The sequence below is a fragment of the Leuresthes tenuis genome, unplaced genomic scaffold (assembly GCF_036924035.1).
Source record: "Leuresthes tenuis unplaced genomic scaffold, fLeuTen1.0.hap1 SCAF_3, whole genome shotgun sequence".
Taxonomy (NCBI): Eukaryota; Metazoa; Chordata; class Actinopteri; order Atheriniformes; family Atherinopsidae; genus Leuresthes; species Leuresthes tenuis.
The window spans coordinates 20,687,739-20,706,024 of NW_027325357.1; the positions used below are offsets into that span (position 1 = coordinate 20,687,739).

Genomic DNA, 18,286 nt, shown 5'->3' on the forward strand with positions numbered 1-18,286 from the left:
CTTTCCAGCATGAGCATGATATGATACAAATAACAGAATATAGCTGTTTCATCAGATGTATCAGCTTGTTCATGAAGACTGTACAGAGTAATTCAGTCTTGGTGAAGCAACCCACCGTAAAAATCAGGCTGTTGCACATGCAAATGTCCTTATTGAAAATCCATTCCAAGACTCCTAATACAACGAAATAGAGGGAAGGAGAGGGTCCAAAATCATGCATTTGTAAGTAGTCTGAAGTTAGTCCCAAAGGAAAGAAAAAAGAGAGAATGGCTGTTGATAGAAAACCTCCCATTTTTAATTGAAATGCCTGCTTCTACTCTGCAGAAACCTCTACTTGGGCCTGTGATGTGTGGGAAATTCAGTACTGTAGGCATTTCTACGATGGGTGGGGGGTAAATAGCTTACTTTACTTGCCGATAAGTAATGCACCTCTTCACAGGAGGCACGTTGTTACGTACAGATGAAGAGAAATTGCTTCTTTGGTAAAACTGCGCCCGTGTCATACTCCAGACGCTAGGTGGCGCTGTAACATAAACGGAGTATTGTCTCTGCTCTATTTGGTCCCTCTCCGCATCGTCAGCAGCAGATAGTCATCAGTTGCCTAGTGATGACAAACTATCAACTGCTGCCGTTTCCTGCCTTTTCAAAATCTCTTCGCTGGCACTGAGCTAACGCGAAGTTTGTCGCACAGATTTGTTGTATTTTCATCTTTTCCTTTCTGCTGGACCATGGGACAAAATAACACCGAAACTTTTATCGGATGTGTCGTGTAACGTTTCAGCGCGTCGGGTCGCTTTATGAAGGGTTGTGAGACAATGATGAATAATTATGTTTTCATCAGGGTCGTTGGGAAAGGAAGCTATGGGGAGGTGAACTTGGTGAAAAACAAGGCAGACCGAAAACAGGTGAGCAACACTAAGTGTTGTAGATTTAAAGATAGCCCATAAGGACTTTTTTTTATTTTTAAACCCTGTTTCGCTAAACCCCCACCTAAGTACTGTTAGCAAAGTATAGCTAAAACCTAAGCGGATTGTTACTTATATTCAGCTAAACAAGCAGAGCTGTCACATCCAAGGTTTGGGTGTACAGACGTAATGCCTGTTCATAGTTCATTACTGAGTAAAACAGTCAGCAAGGGAATTGATAAATGTTATTTTTTTCTCTTCGGTGGCCCCTAAAAGGCAGCTTTATAAGAGCGCGGGACTTAATCTAGTGAAATAATCCCATGGATTTGGACATTATTTGAATAGCTGCATGAACAGGCATTTATGTATGTAGTTTGAGTTGAATCCAGTTACTCGGAGAGGTCCAAATCAATGAGAATCTAACGGGAAAAGGCTACTCATATAATTATTATCATAATCTGATAATGCCCCATGCATGGATGGATCTTTTTTTTATTATTTGGAAGTGTGTGTGTTTTTCCTTTTTCCTTTCTCAGTATGTTATAAAGAAGCTGAATTTAAACACATCTTCCAAGCGGGAGCGGCGTGCTGCAGAGCAGGAGGCGCAGCTTCTGTCCCAGCTGCGACATCCCAACATTGTCACTTACAGGGAGTCTTGGGAAGGAGATGACTGTCAGCTGTTTATTGTGATGGGCTTCTGTGAAGGGGGAGACCTCTATCACAGGCTCAAACAACAGAAAGGGGAACTTTTGCCAGAGAGACAGGTCGTGGAGTGGTTTGTTCAAATAGCCATGGCACTCCAGGTATGGTATACCGTAAAACCTGAGCTTTTTTTTTGTCTTTACACGAGAATGGGACGATTGAAGTCACTATTTTGCTTTTCAGTACCTGCACGAGAGGAACATTCTTCACCGGGACCTTAAAACACAGAATATCTTCTTGACTAAAACCAACATCATTAAGGTCGGGGACCTGGGCATTGCACGAGTGTTGGAGAACCAGAACGATATGGCCAGCACACTCATCGGGACCCCATATTACATGAGTCCTGAGCTCTTCTCTAATAAACCCTATAACCACAAGGTAGTTTGGTTTCCTTCTCTTAGTTTACCGCTCCAAATTTTTGTTGTTGTTTTTTTTTCAGCATGATTCCAGGATGATGGACTGGGGTGGCTCATATCCCAAAAATATATTTTTCTTGGTGCATCACTTAAACACAAATGATTGGACCCAGAATGTGGTCTCAGCCCTGGATTAGATAGCACAGTGTTGGCTATTTCAGTCTGGCACGAAAGCTCTATGCATAGTATCGACACAGACTACTGGAGAAAATAACTGACGTTCCTTTGTCTATATGAAGTTCAGCTGTGCTATTCAGCTATTAAATAAAGAGGTTAACAGTATGAACTTCACAGTTGACAGACTGTTACCAAAAAATAGTAATGTACAGGAAATTTTGTTATTACTCACATAATCGCTGATTCATGGCCACTATCTCATGCTTACGTATATATGTTAAGTTGTGTCTGTTGTATGAATTATTTCTGTCTCCAGTCAGACGTGTGGGCCCTGGGTTGCTGTGTGTATGAGATGTCCACACTGAAACATGCCTTCAATGCCAAGGACATGAACTCCCTGGTGTATCGCATTGTTGAGGGAAAGGTTGGTTTTATATGAACACATTTCTTTTGATCAGGTTCTCAGTTAAGTGTCATATTTAGTTACACTATCCATTTTATTTACACTCAACATGTTTTAATTTACACATTTGTGAGTGTCTTGGACATTATTTAAGCTCCATGGCATGTACAGACTGATCAAAGGGTTTTTTTCTTGACCCAACTGAAAGATGTTGGTGTCATTGTGATTTCAGTCATTTTGACTGGGTTTTTATTAGATTACTAGTTTAAAAACTAGTTTAATAGTTGACTGGGTTTTTATTAGTTTGCGACTGCCTTTTTTAGACAAGATCTTAACTTTTTTTCTATTTTATTGTTTTCATTTTCCTGTTTTTCTGATCAGCTGCCACAGATGCCAAGTCGATATGATCCTCAGCTCGGGGATTTGATCAAGAGCATGCTGTGTAAGAGACCAGAAGACCGGCCTGATGTGAAACTTGTCCTCCGGCAGCCCTACATAAAACGACAAATTGCCATGTTTCTTGAGGCCACCAAAGAGTAGGTGTTGTTAGCAGTGAACTACCTTTGGAATTCATTCCTTTTTTGGCGAGTTTCTGGTATTTTCCTTGTATATTCCAGTCATATCCGGTCATAGTGTCAGAATAGTGCCCCTTCTCGATTTTACTGCTCCTCTGCGAATATTAAGTGCAACATTTGCTTTTATGCTGATTTTTTTTCATTTTTTTATTTTTTGCCAGAAAAACTGCCAAATCAAGAAAAAAAGCAGCGGCTGGCGGTGGCGACTGTAGGGCCAACTGTGCATCGTCTGCGGCTTCGTGCCAACCGAAACCGGCGAGGCTTCCTCCAAGTCCTCAGTCTGAGCCTGTTGTCCATATGAAACAGGTGAGTTACCGATGAATGCAGAGGCTGGTTTGACTTTTTGAAGAGAACCATTTTGCACTTTACTTTTAATTCTAACAGTAACATGACGGTTATTTTTGTATCATCGGTGAGTTTTAATTGTAGCCTGCTAATCATTGCCTTTACTGCTCTTTAAGTACCCTATAAAATGATCATTTAAAGGTTTTGAACTAGTTTTTATGCTTAAATGTTTACAAAAATGCATTTTTTCTTCATACAGCTGTGGCCCTTTCGGTTGGAAATACTGTTTTAGCTTATATCCCTTAAATGTCCCCGTCCAAAGAGGCCAAGTCTGCTTTGATTCATCAGCTATTGGTCAGATGTTTGTATGGGATTGTTGTGCAAATGTGTTTCATAATGATGTGGTCAAATCCAGAAAGAAAAGCCTGGACTACAAACATGATATTTCAGGCAGTTCAGTATCAGTGGCTTTTCCCTTTGGTCTGGACCTTTTTGAACCTTTGTAACTTTACAAATCTTTTACATGAGCAATAGGCCAACTCTTCTGAACTTGCGATTTCAGACTATATTAATGGAGTTTATTTTTTTTCCACCTGACATGACTCTCATGTGCCGGCCAGACTTGAGCAATGTCAGTTGGAGTTAATGCTATGGTAACAGTTAGCTGTTCTTCTTGATAAATAGACAGCACAAAGGCATGTCCTGATGGCGTATTGTATGTGGGAATTTATCCAAGTCATGCGATGTTCAGAACAATCACATGGATTGCTTTGATTAAAATCGAAGCTGTTTATATGAGCATCTTTATTTCAGGGAGTGACTGAGTTTTGCAGTTTTTATATTTTCTCTTTTCCTCAGAAAGAAGAAAAATCACAACAGTCTAAAAGCCGCAATGGTTTGACAAAGTGCCCTCAAGCTCAGATGCCACCACTTCCACCCAAACCCTCCTCGCCTGACGTCCTCAAAGCCAGCATTGCATCCATGGCAACTGTCAGCAACATTGATATTGATATCCCACTGCAGCAGGGTGATGATGTGATGAAGAGACAAGGGCACAGGCCCCATTCTGTTATGTCACACCATGGGCCAACCAGCGAAACTGGGACTGACAATGTAGACAAAGGCAGCAAGGGCCAAGGGAAACCAGATCCTTCTCCCCCTCCTTCTCCTGTTAAGCCCTCTCTGAAGGCTGTATCTGGTGTAAGCAGCAGGGGAGGAGAGGAGAGGACGGCACCCAGTGGATCAACAGACACTCAGCCACAGGCCAGACCAAACCCTGGAGATAACCCATTTTCCATCTTTGGGGAGAAACAGGTCACAAACATGGAATGTAAGGATGATACGATGGAGTTACTTAAAGAGGCTGATGCACAGAACCCAAATCTAGAAAACTTTGGAGTGGTTTTGGATGTGAACACGGGCAATAAAAATGACACCTTGAACCTCATCGAGCAAACTCCGACGCAACACTCCCAGACCTCAGACATCCAAGTGAGTGGCCAAAGGAACAAAGAAATACTTGGTTGGGTTGTCATCAGGTGTCTCTTTTTTTTATACTCATGTTAATTATTGTCTTTGAAGGACAGCCTAGAAACTACTGAAAAGCTGTTAGAGCCTCCAGCCATGGTAAGCATTAAAATTCCCATTCTCTCATCTGAATTTTTTGCCAGGCATTACCATGACAAATCTCAGAGGCAGCTGCACTGCTAACACCCGCTGCATAAAGATTTTCTTGTATTGTTCCACAAGGGTAAAGCTGTAATTGTTGTCTGTTTAGGAGCCTGTTCAGGAGGAATCTTCCTCTGTGGCCACCAAGCGAGAGCAGGCTTCCCCTGGCCGAAGTCCCAGCTGCCTTTCAGAACTACAGCAACACACGGGGAAACACAAAAGACTGACGCAAGGGGATCAGAACAAGGTAAACATGGAAACAGCTAATGTCAGGCCTCGCATTTTAAAATGTGAGTCCAGTTTTACTGAACTGAATATCACATTGTGTCTATGACCTGGTGGTGCAAAACTGTGCAGAGGTGAATAGGATCTTTCTCCACTTTCTGACACCTCGTATAACAACAGCTTAGCAGTGAGTTAGGCTTAGCCAGTGATTATTGCCTAAAGTTTTGTTGTTTCAAGGTGGCTGCTTCAAGACCTTTACCTCAACCCCCCGTTGAGAGTCTTACTGTGGAAGGGAAGAAGAAGAGAAGGAAGGCCACAGAAAGCAAAAAAGCTAAGGAGACCGCAGCGTCCACATCAGTTAGTTCCTCAAAGGACGAAGCTCTGCCACCACAGGTACAAAAAGCAGTGTCCCCTCAACAGTTCTATGTTATTGCACCGCTTTGTGAGTTCATCAATCCATTTACAGTATATTGTACTTGATGTAAACTGTTAGTTTACTTTCTATGTTTGAGTACCTCACTTGGTGAGAATATGGGTGACAAACCATAAGTCACCTTCTCTATAAAGGTCCAGGGTATGAACACCCAGGCTCCCATACTTTACTTAATTAGACCACTGTCAGTGCCACTTGTGGCTTCTTTTTTTTTTTTTGGGTGGTTCTGGTACTTCTGTTTTACCTCATGGTTCATAGTGCACTCTACACTGAAACCAAATTCAGTTACTCAGTCACAGAAAATGAACGTCGGTGTTATTCTCAGGACCGTCCTCTGTCTGCCAGAGAGAGGAGAAGACTGAGGCAGTCCCAAGAGAGTGTCAGCCAACCAGGTACTCGCACAAACCTCACCTCCTGAGTGAAAAACAAATAAGTTAATAAGTTAAATCCGAAAGACAAAGCAAGGTTTTATCTAGGTTTTATTACAGCATTATGAAGTCACAAAGGGAACAGGATCATTTGTTATCATTAGTTCTCTGCTTTTCTCAGGTGTTTGTGCGTCACGAAGGGCATCTTATGATGTCACCCCCGCCAAAGCTGAGTACTACAGTGTTCCAGTTACTCGATCTGCTTCTTACTCTATCACAGAGTCCAGCAGTAAGGTACGGACACTTCGCCCACAGTGACATTTGAAAGCATTTCATGCAGTTTAGAAAAAAGAATCTTCACTTTATGACTAGGTCGATGCTCGCCTGGGAGGACTTTCTCAGCAGGATAAGCTGCTGGAGCAAAGGTCTGATGAAGATGAGTGCAGCTCATCCACAAGTTCCACAGAGCGCTCAGAGGGAGACTGCAAGGAAAGGTGAGAGCACACACCAGAGAGGGGTCGAGTGTAGCATGAGTGGTCGATGCAAAACAGACTAACGATAGGTAGCACATTGCTTCTGTAAACTTACTGTATGTGTGGGTTCTCAGCAGAAAGACCGAATCCTGCGACATGCACGATTTAGTCCATATGATGACTCAAACTTTGAGAATGGATGTTGGAGACGGTGGACCTGAGGTGGAAAAAGGCAGATTTAACTCGACCACGTTGCCAGAATTCAAACTGAACAGGAAGTACAGGGACACCCTGGTGCTTCATGGGAAGGCTCGAGAGGACGCAGAGAACCTTTCACTCTGTGAAATACCAATAGGTTGGATACTTCAAACAAACTCCGTCTTCAGTCAGTTGTCCTTTCTGGAGCTTCACTGTATTTAACTGTTTAACTGTTTCTGTCCAGAAGCCTCCACATCTGGTCCAGCCAAAATAAGAAGAGCCATAGAGCACCTGAGAACAGATGTGGTCAAAGGTCTGGGTGTCAAGCTGCTGGACAAAGTGCTTGAAATCATGGAGGAGGAAGATGAAAACAAAAGAGAAGTAAGTGGAACATTTCAAACATCATCATAACTCCAGTTTCAATGTCCTGATTTACAGTTTGGAACCTTGTATATCTGGGAAAGTTTTTTTAAGAAACCAAACCCAACACATTCTCTAACTTAATTTTTGGTGCAGTTAACTTGTCGGCAGGGTGCAGAACTCCACCGCTCCGTTTCCAAACTGTTGTCAGTTGGCCGATTTCTCTTCTTTTCTTTTTTCCAGCTGTGCCTTCGTGACCAGATGGGAGATAAGTACCAAGCTTACGCTGTGATGGTGAGGCAGCTGAAGTTTTTTGAAGATGTGGCATTCAAGGTTTAAAGAGCACCAACTATGGAAGTACATTTCCCTAAAGAATGTCAAAGAAACAGTTTCTTCAGAATCTTGTGCTGAAGTGGAAGCCAAAGATGAATTTGTCTTCTGCTGGAATACTTAAGGTTTTAGTCATGGAATTGTTACCATGCTGACAGGCGGTTATGTAAATGTTTAACATTGTTTATCTCCTGCATGAACACAGACTGTGAAATTAGTCTTTCAAAGTTCAGGATGTCTATGCAAAAAGTGTTTTTTTATGTTTATTTTCTGTAGTGCACAATTATTTATAATGCAAGCTAGAATTTCAAAATCTGTTTATCTCTTATCTTTAAAGACTGCTTCTAACCTCTGCTGCTTTCTTTTATTTTCTATCATAACAATAATGTAAACTTGTATGCACTGTAGATATTAACATTTGAATTATTTCAAATAAATCCTGAATTTATTTTTGCACCAACTTCCTGTTACGTCGAGAGCCAATATGTAAACTGACAAAAGAAGGGGAAAATGAGTAAATATGCTGTGGGTGCATGACACATTTCCAATATCCTCTTTAGAAAACATGCAGTATCAGATATTTATTAATTGACACACGTTTCAGTATTGACAAACATTTTTCTTCCAAATGCTTCTAATGGGAATTGTGAAAGAAACCGGAACATTTTCCATATTAAAAAAATGCATTCACAGCCAGACAGGGGACAGCTATTGATTTATTTGTGCTTCTTCTTCTTGAGGCTTTCCTGAGGCTTTTGGCTCGGCTCCCCGTTGCTCTCTGGTACAAGTGGCTGCCAGGACAGAGGATTTCTCCGGTACATAGGCCACGGAGGCAGGGTCAACTGAAGTAAAAAGAAGGACAGAAACGGTATTATGTATGAGCTGCAAACTTTGCTCACCTCTAAAAAAAAGTCTTGACATGGCAAGTGACCACAAGAGAACCAAGAGTGCATTTAGGTCCAATTTATTGTGGGGAAAAGAAAAAGGTGTACCCTTGGTGCCACATGGAGGCAAAACAAAAAATGACGGAAAGCAAAAACTTACCACACAAGACACAGCAAAACCAGCCAACACTATGTACACCGTCCAGCCAAACTGCTCCACGATTAGACCATATACAAACCCAATCACCTGTAAAGACAATGCAAAATGTTACCAAAGGAACAGACTATAGGTAAAAACTGAATGCAGCCTAAGTGGAGTATTTAGCTGCTCTGCAAGAGTCATGGTGTCTTACCGCTGAGACGAGTATGATTCCTTGGAAAATCTGTTCTGCCAGCTTCTGGCCCTTGTAATCCTGTGACAATTGAACGGCCAAAAAAGAGGGGGAAAAAAAGTCAGCAACCAAAACAACAATAATGACACCAAGACAGCGTGGTATATGTGAAGTGTGGTACATAGGTTCATTTGAATTTGACCGCAGCTTGCACCTTAGTCTTAGGTGGTCATTCTATGGTATTCAATAAGACATGGGTACAAAATGACAGCCTTACTGATTATAAGGGACAACGAGCTACTTTTAAATTGGAATACAAAGTAAGGGTGGCGAGTAGCCAATACTTACAAACTATGAGCTTTTCAGGTAAGGTGGATATGTAATTTGTTATTTTTGGGTATCGGGAAGAAATTATGTTGGTTGGTTTGGGCTTTGCAGGTAAAACCGTTAGTTAGCAGCTGTTACCCGTGTAACCACATCATCGAGAAGCTAACGTAAGGTGGCTTAACTTTAGCTGCGTAAATCAACGTAAATGAAACTAATAGCTTATTGAAATAAATTTTCCCATTTACAAATATAATAATCTCTTACCATATGCGTGGGAATGGACTTGAACATAGACAGCATGTTTCCTCTGAAAATGAACTGCTTAAACGAAAAATATTTGGCTCTTACTAGCAAAAATCCAAGCTGCTTGACTTCCGGGTTCAAAACGATACGTCGAATTTTGAAAAAGGACCCATCCGCTTCCTCCCGAATGCCTTAGTATGGACAAAGCAACACATTTTCAGGGATACCTAAATTAAGTGAATGGATTGAGCTGTTAAGAGTTACAGTCATATTTGTTTTACGTCGTGTTGAAAGTTTTAGCCGTCCAACTAATTCTCTGAATCGCCACGAAGGGAAAAGGGCAAGATAATAGGGCTTTTTAAATCAGGCACATCATGAAACACCTATTACTACGTGCATTGTGGATGGGATAAACTTGTTGATGTTGAGTTGGCAGTTTGGCTACAACGTCAATTAGTCTTTCCCATGTCCTCCTCTTAAAAGTCCAAGGGGGTGACAAGATTAGAACATTTGAGCATACAAACAAAGTCAAGCGCCACCAGTTTGTGGTCGCCACGCAGCAGTGTTACAGATTAATTAACGCAGTCAATTAAACCAACGCGGGCTCCATTCAAATCAGCGTTCGGAGCTTTGACCTATCTTTAGTCCTTTTTAAAACTGGTTTATTAGACGTCCTGGAGGGACCGATGCGACGGTTGTCATGACACTGAGGAGAGGTGGGGCGGTTTTTATTTCGTATTTGCAACATTACTACATCTGCTGTATGTCTAAACAATGTGACCGGAAAACTATTGGGGAATTTGGGACTGGCTGGCATTTGCATTTGCATGTAGGAGCACTTCCCAGTAACTGTATGGCAGTGCTGCCTCATACATCTCGGCTCATACTAACATCACCTCTCCCATGTCATTCACAGTAAACGTGGTCATCCTCCTCCTCCTGGTTGTGGCCTTCCTGATCATAGTTCAACGAAATCTCCTCAATCTCAGTGACTTCTTACAACAAGAAAACCCAGGTATACTTGTGTGTTTGGGATACAAGTGTGCTCACCTGCTGGGTACACTTTCTGCCCAATATATATATATGTAGGTTTTAGTTGCCTACATATTATCTCACAAGTGAGGGGTGGTAAAAATCAAACTATGGTGGTAATTAACTATACTATGGATTATGTTTCCAGATGCTGGCCTGATTCATCCGTTTGAGGCTGAGTTGTCTCCAGATCTTAGGCGACAGACGGAGAGGAAAGGAGAGGAGATCCCCATTCTCATCACCGCTGCAGAGGACAGACTTGGCGCCATGGTTGCAGCCATGAACAGTGTCTACCGGAACAGTAAAGCCAACGTGGTGTTCACCATTGTGACGCTGAACGATACCGTTGGCCACCTAAAGTAAGGCTACAAAACCATTTGCTTGCATGTTCTGGCATTCCAAAACGGCAGGATTTTAAAAGAGTCTTTAAGTCACCTGACGTAACCTTTTCTATATTTTACCAACAGGGTGTGGCTTAGTAATACAGAATTAAAAAATACAAAATACAAGATAGTTATTTTCAACCCAGAGATCCTCAGTGGGAAGTTATCGAAGGATGCTCAGTCGCTGGAGGACGCGAAACCCGTAAGACAACTTTATACAGTTTGACCTTCTGAAAATAAGTGATCATGCTCTTTCTTATGTCTTTTTTTGTTGTAATTGGTGTTAATTGTGTATTTCTCAGTTGACCTTTGCCAGATTTGATCTGCCTGTGTACATACCTGATGCAGAGAAAGCCATCTATTTGGACGATGACATCATTGTACAAGGTAAGAAATCATCGCAAAGTGTTATCTTGTGTTGTATAACTAAAATAAAGTCTTCTTAAACAATAAGAAACAGGGTCTCCTGAGAGCACATCGATCAGTTAACTCTCCTGTTGTATTGGATCTAAGGAGACATTCAAGAGCTTTATGAAACCAACCTCAGACCAGGACATGCAGCTGCTTTTTCTGATGACTGCGACTCAGCATCTGCTAAGGGCATCATTCGAGGGGCTGGAAACCAGGTGGGCATCTCTGGAAAGAGCTGTTTTTGTTTATAGGAAGGGGGAAGAAGAAAGGAATAAATACTGAGTAATGATGCTGGATTAAATTAGAAATATTATATTTTGTAGAACAACTATATAGGTTTCTTGGACTTCAAGAAGGAAGCAATTAAGAGACTGGGGATGAAGGCCAACACGTGCTCTTTCAACCCAGGGGTCATTATCGCCAACTTGACTGAATGGAGGAACCAAAACGTCACTCAACAGTTGGCCCACTGGATGGAGCTCAACACTCAGTAAGTGTCGTGATAAATCTTAAAGAGACATCTGGACCATTGAAGGAGGCACAGGAGTGGCTGCATCTCACAGTCATTAAAACAACTGCTGCTTAATCAGAGGCCTCTTTATTGTTCTCACAAAGCTGCATGTTTTCTCCTCCCCAGTGAGGATTTGTACAGTAAAACACTGGCAGAAAGCATCGTCACTCCACCCCTCCTCATTGTTTTTTACAAACGACACTCCACCATCAATCCATCGTGGCACGTGAGACACCTCGGTAAGTTCCTGTTCATTCTTGTCGGAAAACCAGCAAGAATATTGATTATTTTTTTATTATATCAAGCAATTAAGCATTGACCTGAACAGTTACTGTCTTAAGCGGAGGTTGCAGTGTTTCACACGTGTTGACATTCTTCGGGGCTTTCAGCCGCTTCAGAAATATGCAGATAGTTTATAGGAACAAACTCAACATTTCTGGTTTTTATTTAAAAAAAAATCAACTTTTCAGGCACTACAGGAGCTGGAAACAGATACTCTCCCCAGTTTGTGAGAGCTGCCAAGCTCCTCCACTGGAATGGACATTACAAGCCCTGGGGGAGAACGTCCTCTTTCTCGGATGTGTGGGACAAGTGGTTCATCCCAGACCCCACAGGAAAGTTTCATCCCGTGCGCAGACACACAGACTGAATAATGAGTCTCATGAACCTTTGGCCCGGCCCAGTCCCAGCTGGAGCACAGCATAGCTTCGTAAATCTCAGGGACTAATTAAGGCCTTCTGATGTCATCCCCTGGATGTGTGGACCTTCTTACTACAGTGTTACATTGAACAGTTATTTTTTACCCAAAATATTTTGATAAATTATTGAATGCAAAACGTTTCACATTCTATTTTCCTCCCGGTCCATTTTATACTGCATGTTTGAGTTTAGTAGAGCATCACCTACAAGTTGTGTCCAACAGTGAGAGGCTACATGTCAGTGTGCTGAGACCCTCGAGTACAATTTAAGCCTTTATGTATGGAATAGGTTACATTCTGCTAAATAATGAGCGGTCTTAATGAGAAACTGAAGGATTTTACATCGGTCCTGTCTGAATAATCCTCATGCCATTGCCTTCATTCAGTACATCCTGTGGAAAACTTCAGTCTTCAGAGCACATTTTTAACCAAACTCCGTTTTGGCAGCAGTACACTACACTGACCACTCTGAATAGCTTTCTTATAAACTTAAAGTTGACTAACAATTTGAATTTTCTCTAAATAGCTGCAACTGTAAAAGAATATCGACTGCTTTCACATTAAACTTTTTTTTATTTAAATTCTTCTAAAGGACTGTATGCAGGCCACTAACCAAACTTCACCTCTGGAGAAACAGACATTTGCATATTTTTTATATATATATATATATATATTCTGAAAAGCAATTACCAGGCTGTTGTAAATGTCTTTTGTACAGTACATGAAATAAAAATCGTGTATATCTTGGGATTTTGCCATTTCCTAATTTGTTTCCAATTCTTTTTTTTTTTGTGACACTTGCTGGAAAATGAGGCAAGATAAATGAGCAAAGTGAATGCAGAAGCCACTGCCACAACCTTTACTTGAAAAGAAAAGCAAGCTGGTCATTTTCAAAACATTTATTACATTATATGTACTTTTCTATATACAGTAGCCTGCATTAAGATATTACACCAACTCCAAACTCAACACTGGAAAAAGTAGCCAATGGACATGTATAAACAACTGCTGGACGATACAGTCTCTTCTGGGTAGTGACCTACGCCAGACCAAAGAAATTCAAATCTGCTGGAACTTTAGTTTGGGATGAAGGTAAAGTCCGAGTGCAGTGAAATGTCCCACTGTTCTCCTGATTTAAGTAGCGGGGTGAGGGCTTGTGAGTCATCTCGCATCACTCAAGCGAGTGGTCAAAGGCGGCCTGATGGGGACCCCGTCAGCATCGTCATGCATCTTAAATCCAGGTCAGAAGGTCCACAAAACTGCATGAGCCGATTCAGTAGCTCAGCATGAAGGCAAAGCTCATTTAAAATCTGTATTGAAGTCATAGGCATCCTCTGCATTAGCTGTAGACAGGCTGATGTCTATGGGGACTGAATTAAACTGTACCCGACTGAGTTTATCTGCAAAGAAAAGGAAAAAAGGTAAAAAATCCATTCCCATGGGCGTGCAACGAAAATGAAACATTAAATCACTTACTTTGAAGTGATGCTTTCTCGGGTTTCTCTACTTCCTTGGATTCCTCAGTAGTTGGTTCAGGCTGAAAGAAGAGCCGATGTTAAAACTATTGTCCAGCACTCCAGGTTACAGTGATTTATAAAAAAAAAAGTCAGCTGGATCAGAGTTGGATTAGAAGTCTTCATGAATACATTAAGACTTGAATTTTGTCCTCATTTCCAGAATAACAGATCATAATCATCTGTGTGGTCTGACAGCTTTCCATCTACAGTTACCTCATTATTCTGCTCCACGTTGACCTCTGTGGCCGCAGCGACAGGCTTTTCTTCTGAGATGTCGGCTACTCTCAGCAGACCTTCTGTCGGGCCTTTAGAGATTAAGGTTATACTGCTGGCCAGGTTTGGAAATTTAACACCTATGAAGGAAAAACTGTTTTCAGCAACACAAAAATTATATTACATAGGACAAAAGTCCCTAAAGGCCATGCGGCTCTTTAATTTCTGTGTGGGGATAAGTGTTACTGCTTAAAACCTCCGGCTTCAAGCTCAATTCAAACCAGCACCTTGTAGAGTTTCCTCATTTCCAGTCTTCACTTTTGTTAGATCCCAGCCCTTCTGCATCTCAGCCACCACGGTGTCAGTCATGTAGGAAGGGAGGCAGTGGGTCCCTGGCACCTTACAGTGGTAGCTTAGCTTGGCACTGGGGAGACACCAAAAGAGATGCAAGCTTTAAACATTTAAAACATCCCTTGATACCATACATAGCTGCACTCAGGAAGGCATAGTGTTTGGATCAGAGTTGGATTAGAAGTCTTCATATTGAAATCCAGAATTGCGTTTTGTCCTCATTTCCACGTTGATGCTCTGAAACTAACAACCCGTTCCAAGCTTTAAGGAGGAAAAACAACTTACCCGGTCCAGTCAGCAAGGAAAGCCGTAGCTGCCTGCTCGGTGTTAGGGACGCCGCCCTTTTGCAAGTAGCCGCGCTTTTTGGCAAACAGGGTCAAAAACTCCAGAGAATTTCTGAAGTCTGGAACATTATACTGAAGCATTATCTGAAACAATGAGCAAGTCAAGCCACTTATTAAAGTAAACCATCGATCAAATATTTCTAACACTGCATTTTTGTACAGGCAACTCATCCTACCTGGGTATTGTCGCACTGCTTCAGCAGAGTCTTCACAGCATCCAGCACACTCACATGGCCCTCCTCCACCTGCAGGCTCCTCAGAGCCATGGAGGCCGATGGGTTGGATGGTGCCGCCACAACTCCCGGGCTGTCTATAAGCTTCACGGTCTTTGAGATGTGCACCTCCTGCATGGATCTAATGTTTGGTAATGACGTAAAATGTAATCAGGGCAATATACTGCTATACTACTGAGTACCAAGTAAGGGAACAGGAGTAATATGATGAAACCGAAAATACACACCAATCAGCCACAACATCAAGACCACCGACAGGAAAGTGAATACCACTGTTCATCTTCTTATAATGAGATGTTCTAATGGGAAAGTCCACATCTGAGTATTCATGGGGATGTTTCCTTTAAACTTGCCATCTGTCTAAACATTTTTGTACACCAGTCTCAAATACATGCAGATGTTGCTGGCCTTCATAATTCCCCACATACAAATGTGAAGGGAAGCGATAACAACGAGTCTAATCCAAAAAGATCAGGTTCAAAGGATCTATTGCCACCATCCTGGTATAAGACACTCAAACGCTCTTCGTCCACACCACGACTGTGGAGAGCTCTACTGGCAGCAAGACAGGTGATCATAATGCTGTGGCCGATAAGTGTAAGTTTACATTAACTTTTTAGTTATGCCCAAAATTTCTAGCTCAGACTCAAATCCTCGAGGATACTTCTCAAAGCTTACTTTGTGATGCCTCTCTTGATCCCAGCATTGCACGCCATCATCCCCTTCATGCTGTTAATGAGGCTGCTTTTTCCTACATTAGGAAAACCTGTGGATCAAATAGGATTGTAGAGAAAATGGATCATGAAATCGAGTACTATTTATTGCAGAAACTGATTGCAACAAGAAATTTAAATATATATATATGCCTACATACACATCAGAGTTCTGTAAAACTATAAAATGACAGTAACAAGGACATTTTTCACAAAAGATGGGGGGGGGGGGGAGTAAAACAAAACTTCACTTCATAAAGGAAAGCTGCACTTACCAACAATGCCCACTTTGAGTGAAGCTTCACTCTGCGTCTGAGCAGCATAACCTGTGAGCAGCTCAGTCAGACAACCGTGTCCAAAGCAGGCTGCTCCTCGGGACTTGTCCAGGACTTCGTTGGAGGCCACTATCCTGCTCTTTTTGGCTTGCTGGCGAAGACAGAGCCCAGAAAGAATGACCTTAAAGTCTTTTTTTAACATCTAAACCATTTTAGAATTCAAATTTGGTGGCAAAAGCTTTTACTTGAAGCCACATTTAATCTGTTAAAAGAGTCTGTTAAAAGAAAATGGTCCTTTTTTGTTTTTATTGACACACAAACACACATGTCAGCTCTTTGTGAACCAGAGTGACTATTGTGTGGTTTGTTAGTTACTCTTGGAGGTTAAAACCAGTTACAACAGCACAACACAAGCTGTTCAACCTTCTCAGTCCTCCACATCATACACCAATACATTAACAGCAACTATTTCTTAGCCTGCCACAGGGTGGAAATCTGGATAATGTGTTTTAAAAACCAAACTGCAAAAATCTGATTGAGTCGAATAAAAGATTTGTCAATACATCCAAATGTTAAGTCTCACATGAAGAGTCAAACACTCAAGTGTTCTGATGTTTAAAATGCGCCTCCTACCACTGTTTTGTCTCGGATCTGTGTTGACGCCTTGAAAACCACAACTGGAAACTCCTGTTGTAGACACTCGGTCCACCTCTCCACGTTTTCCTTTGGTACCAGATCTGCAACACGGGGAAAAAAACCTGAGTCCCGACAACCTGATCAAATATATATATAACATATGTTTCTCATGAACATGTGCCATTACCTATTTTGTTCAAAACCAACAGTAATTTCTTGTTGCCTCCCCCCTGCACCACAGCCTCCTCCAACTGTGGACACCTGCATCCCAGCGGATCCCGAGCATCGAGGACTTGTATTACTACATCAGATGCATCAATTACCTACAAGAGATGACTACGTGAGTAAAGCATTTACACTCCAGTGTGATATAACGATTGGAACTGTGTAGTTTTCTTTTTACCTTATTTAATTCAGTACAGAGGAACTGTTTTGAACTCTTGTTTGGGGCGGTTTGTGTATCTGAATGATTTGCTGCGTCATCCTATTCAAGCCAAACACAAATATGCAGGTTAACAGTGATTTTAGAAAATGCAAGCAAAGAAAAGTTGACCGAGATGAAATTTTACCCTGCGAGCCTTCTTGGCTTTGGGTTCTGTCTCTTTTATTGCAGCTTCTTTGTCTTTCTGCCTTTTCTGGGCTCGCTCCTCTTTTTTGGCTTGTCGTCTTTGTTCCTTTTCTTCTTCAATCTGCCAGATTCAATTAAGAGAAAGTGATCATTTTGCGTCAATAATCAGCAGGTCTTCGAAGCATTTAATGGCTGAGATGACAGCCCTTATGAATGGATCAAAGATGCTAACAATCTTTTGGGGAACAGAAGTCTGTTCGTGTTCATTACTCCTAAAAGAGAAGTTGTAATTATGACTGACTGTCCACCTTTAGCCTCCTTTGCTCTGCCTCCCTGAGAACCTCCTCCTTGAAGGGGGCACTGCTGGGGACTCCGAGATCCTTCTTCACTCGTTTGTTCCCTCCTTTCTTCTTTTCCTCTTTTCTTAGTTTTCTGTTATGCTCCCGGACCTAAATTCAGAACATCACAGTGTGACTATATTTCACGTGGAAAGTGCATTTGTCAGAGTAAGAATTGTAGGTAAAAAAAAAAAAGGCCTCTCGCGGACACGAGAGACCTTAAAATCAGTTTAAATCCAAAAGGTGAAAGATATATGGTACGAAACAGAAGACATTGGAATACAACCAATTCAGGCCACATACCTTCTTCTGTATCTTATAACGTTTGGAACAGGAGAGCCGCTTACTTGCTTTCCTTAACTCTGGAGGGAGGAAAAAACACGAGTTAAAATTCAGACACTTGGTAGAAAAGTTAGCTGAGGTAGAAGCTAACGCAAACCGAGCCGTGCTCGGTAAGTATTAGGAGGCTGCTCTCTCATTTATTAGCTAGCTGTAATGACCACTTAGAAACCCTGCTAATGTCGGTTTTTACACGTTTATGCGACAACACTTACTTGGTCGTTTCATCGTAGAGCGGCGAACTACCCAATGTGACTAAAATGCTGCTGCACGTGGAGGACTGCTCAATTGTGTGACGTCATTTCCGCTTCTGACAGCGAGTGATTAATAATCCGCCACCTGCTGGCCCGGAGGCTTCATGGGACCACGATTCCGTTTTTTTTTTTAAAAGAAAATTTCAATGTTATTAGAATGGATAACTTCCTAAATCACATGAACGTAAGACCTACCGTGGTTTAAGTCATGTGTTTTTCTTTT

General features: G+C 41.7%; 4 protein-coding genes and 2 non-coding genes across 11 annotated transcripts; 2 read left to right on the forward strand and 4 right to left on the reverse strand.

Annotated features, from left to right (window-relative positions):
- Nucleotides 1–614: 614 nt before the first annotated feature.
- Nucleotides 615–7,810, forward strand: nek4 (NIMA-related kinase 4). Of its 4 annotated transcripts, none has more exons than XM_072382492.1 (16): nucleotides 615–905; nucleotides 1,442–1,708; nucleotides 1,791–1,988; nucleotides 2,460–2,567; nucleotides 2,928–3,082; nucleotides 3,283–3,427; nucleotides 4,265–4,897; nucleotides 4,988–5,032; nucleotides 5,184–5,321; nucleotides 5,537–5,692; nucleotides 6,058–6,124; nucleotides 6,282–6,394; nucleotides 6,473–6,594; nucleotides 6,708–6,928; nucleotides 7,016–7,152; nucleotides 7,375–7,810. In XM_072382492.1, exons 1-16 carry the CDS (start codon nucleotides 798–800, stop codon nucleotides 7,468–7,470), a joined length of 2,709 nt encoding a protein of 902 aa, XP_072238593.1. In that variant the 5' UTR covers nucleotides 615–797; the 3' UTR covers nucleotides 7,471–7,810. The 4 variants fall into 4 exon arrangements, with proteins under 4 accessions (XP_072238593.1, XP_072238595.1, XP_072238594.1 ...); XM_072382494.1 differs by having other exon boundaries at nucleotides 7,019–7,152; XM_072382493.1 differs by having other exon boundaries at nucleotides 6,711–6,928.
- Nucleotides 7,811–8,029: 219 nt separating this feature from the next.
- spcs1 (signal peptidase complex subunit 1) lies at nucleotides 8,030–9,385 on the reverse strand. The gene is made up of 4 exons (XM_072382500.1): nucleotides 9,269–9,385; nucleotides 8,699–8,758; nucleotides 8,506–8,592; nucleotides 8,030–8,303 (listed from the first exon to the last, which is right to left on the reverse strand). The coding sequence occupies exons 1-4, from the start codon at nucleotides 9,302–9,304 to the stop codon at nucleotides 8,178–8,180; spliced, it is 309 nt and encodes a 102-aa protein (XP_072238601.1). The 5' UTR covers nucleotides 9,305–9,385; the 3' UTR covers nucleotides 8,030–8,177.
- Nucleotides 9,291–13,099, forward strand: glt8d1 (glycosyltransferase 8 domain containing 1). Of its 2 annotated transcripts, XM_072382498.1 has the most exons (9): nucleotides 9,291–9,963; nucleotides 10,164–10,262; nucleotides 10,428–10,638; nucleotides 10,747–10,864; nucleotides 10,965–11,049; nucleotides 11,176–11,288; nucleotides 11,397–11,563; nucleotides 11,711–11,823; nucleotides 12,055–13,099. In XM_072382498.1, the coding sequence occupies exons 1-9, from the start codon at nucleotides 9,948–9,950 to the stop codon at nucleotides 12,231–12,233; spliced, it is 1,101 nt and encodes a 366-aa protein (XP_072238599.1). In that variant the 5' UTR covers nucleotides 9,291–9,947; the 3' UTR covers nucleotides 12,234–13,099. The 2 variants fall into 2 exon arrangements, with proteins under 2 accessions (XP_072238599.1, XP_072238600.1); XM_072382499.1 differs by lacking the exon at nucleotides 9,291–9,963 and having other exon boundaries at nucleotides 10,151–10,262.
- An 84-nt stretch (nucleotides 13,100–13,183) lies between these two features.
- On the reverse strand, nucleotides 13,184–18,129 carry gnl3 (G protein nucleolar 3). 2 transcript variants are annotated; one of them, XM_072382496.1, is made up of 15 exons: nucleotides 18,025–18,129; nucleotides 17,774–17,832; nucleotides 17,441–17,581; nucleotides 17,134–17,253; nucleotides 16,968–17,048; nucleotides 16,752–16,887; nucleotides 16,562–16,665; nucleotides 15,929–16,079; nucleotides 15,619–15,706; nucleotides 14,884–15,061; nucleotides 14,649–14,791; nucleotides 14,300–14,436; nucleotides 14,013–14,152; nucleotides 13,759–13,819; nucleotides 13,184–13,682 (listed from the first exon to the last, which is right to left on the reverse strand). In XM_072382496.1, exons 1-15 carry the CDS (start codon nucleotides 18,035–18,037, stop codon nucleotides 13,582–13,584), a joined length of 1,653 nt encoding a protein of 550 aa, XP_072238597.1. In that variant the 5' UTR covers nucleotides 18,038–18,129; the 3' UTR covers nucleotides 13,184–13,581. The 2 variants fall into 2 exon arrangements, with proteins under 2 accessions (XP_072238597.1, XP_072238598.1); XM_072382497.1 differs by having other exon boundaries at nucleotides 13,184–13,672; nucleotides 13,755–13,819.
- LOC140304275 (small nucleolar RNA SNORD19) lies at nucleotides 14,517–14,590 on the reverse strand. Its single transcript, XR_011915268.1, has one exon. It is a non-coding gene; the product is annotated as a small nucleolar RNA SNORD19 (small nucleolar RNA).
- Nucleotides 16,234–16,366, reverse strand: LOC140304279 (small nucleolar RNA SNORA47). Its single transcript, XR_011915271.1, has one exon. It is a non-coding gene; the product is annotated as a small nucleolar RNA SNORA47 (small nucleolar RNA).
- Nucleotides 18,130–18,286: the final 157 nt, after the last annotated feature.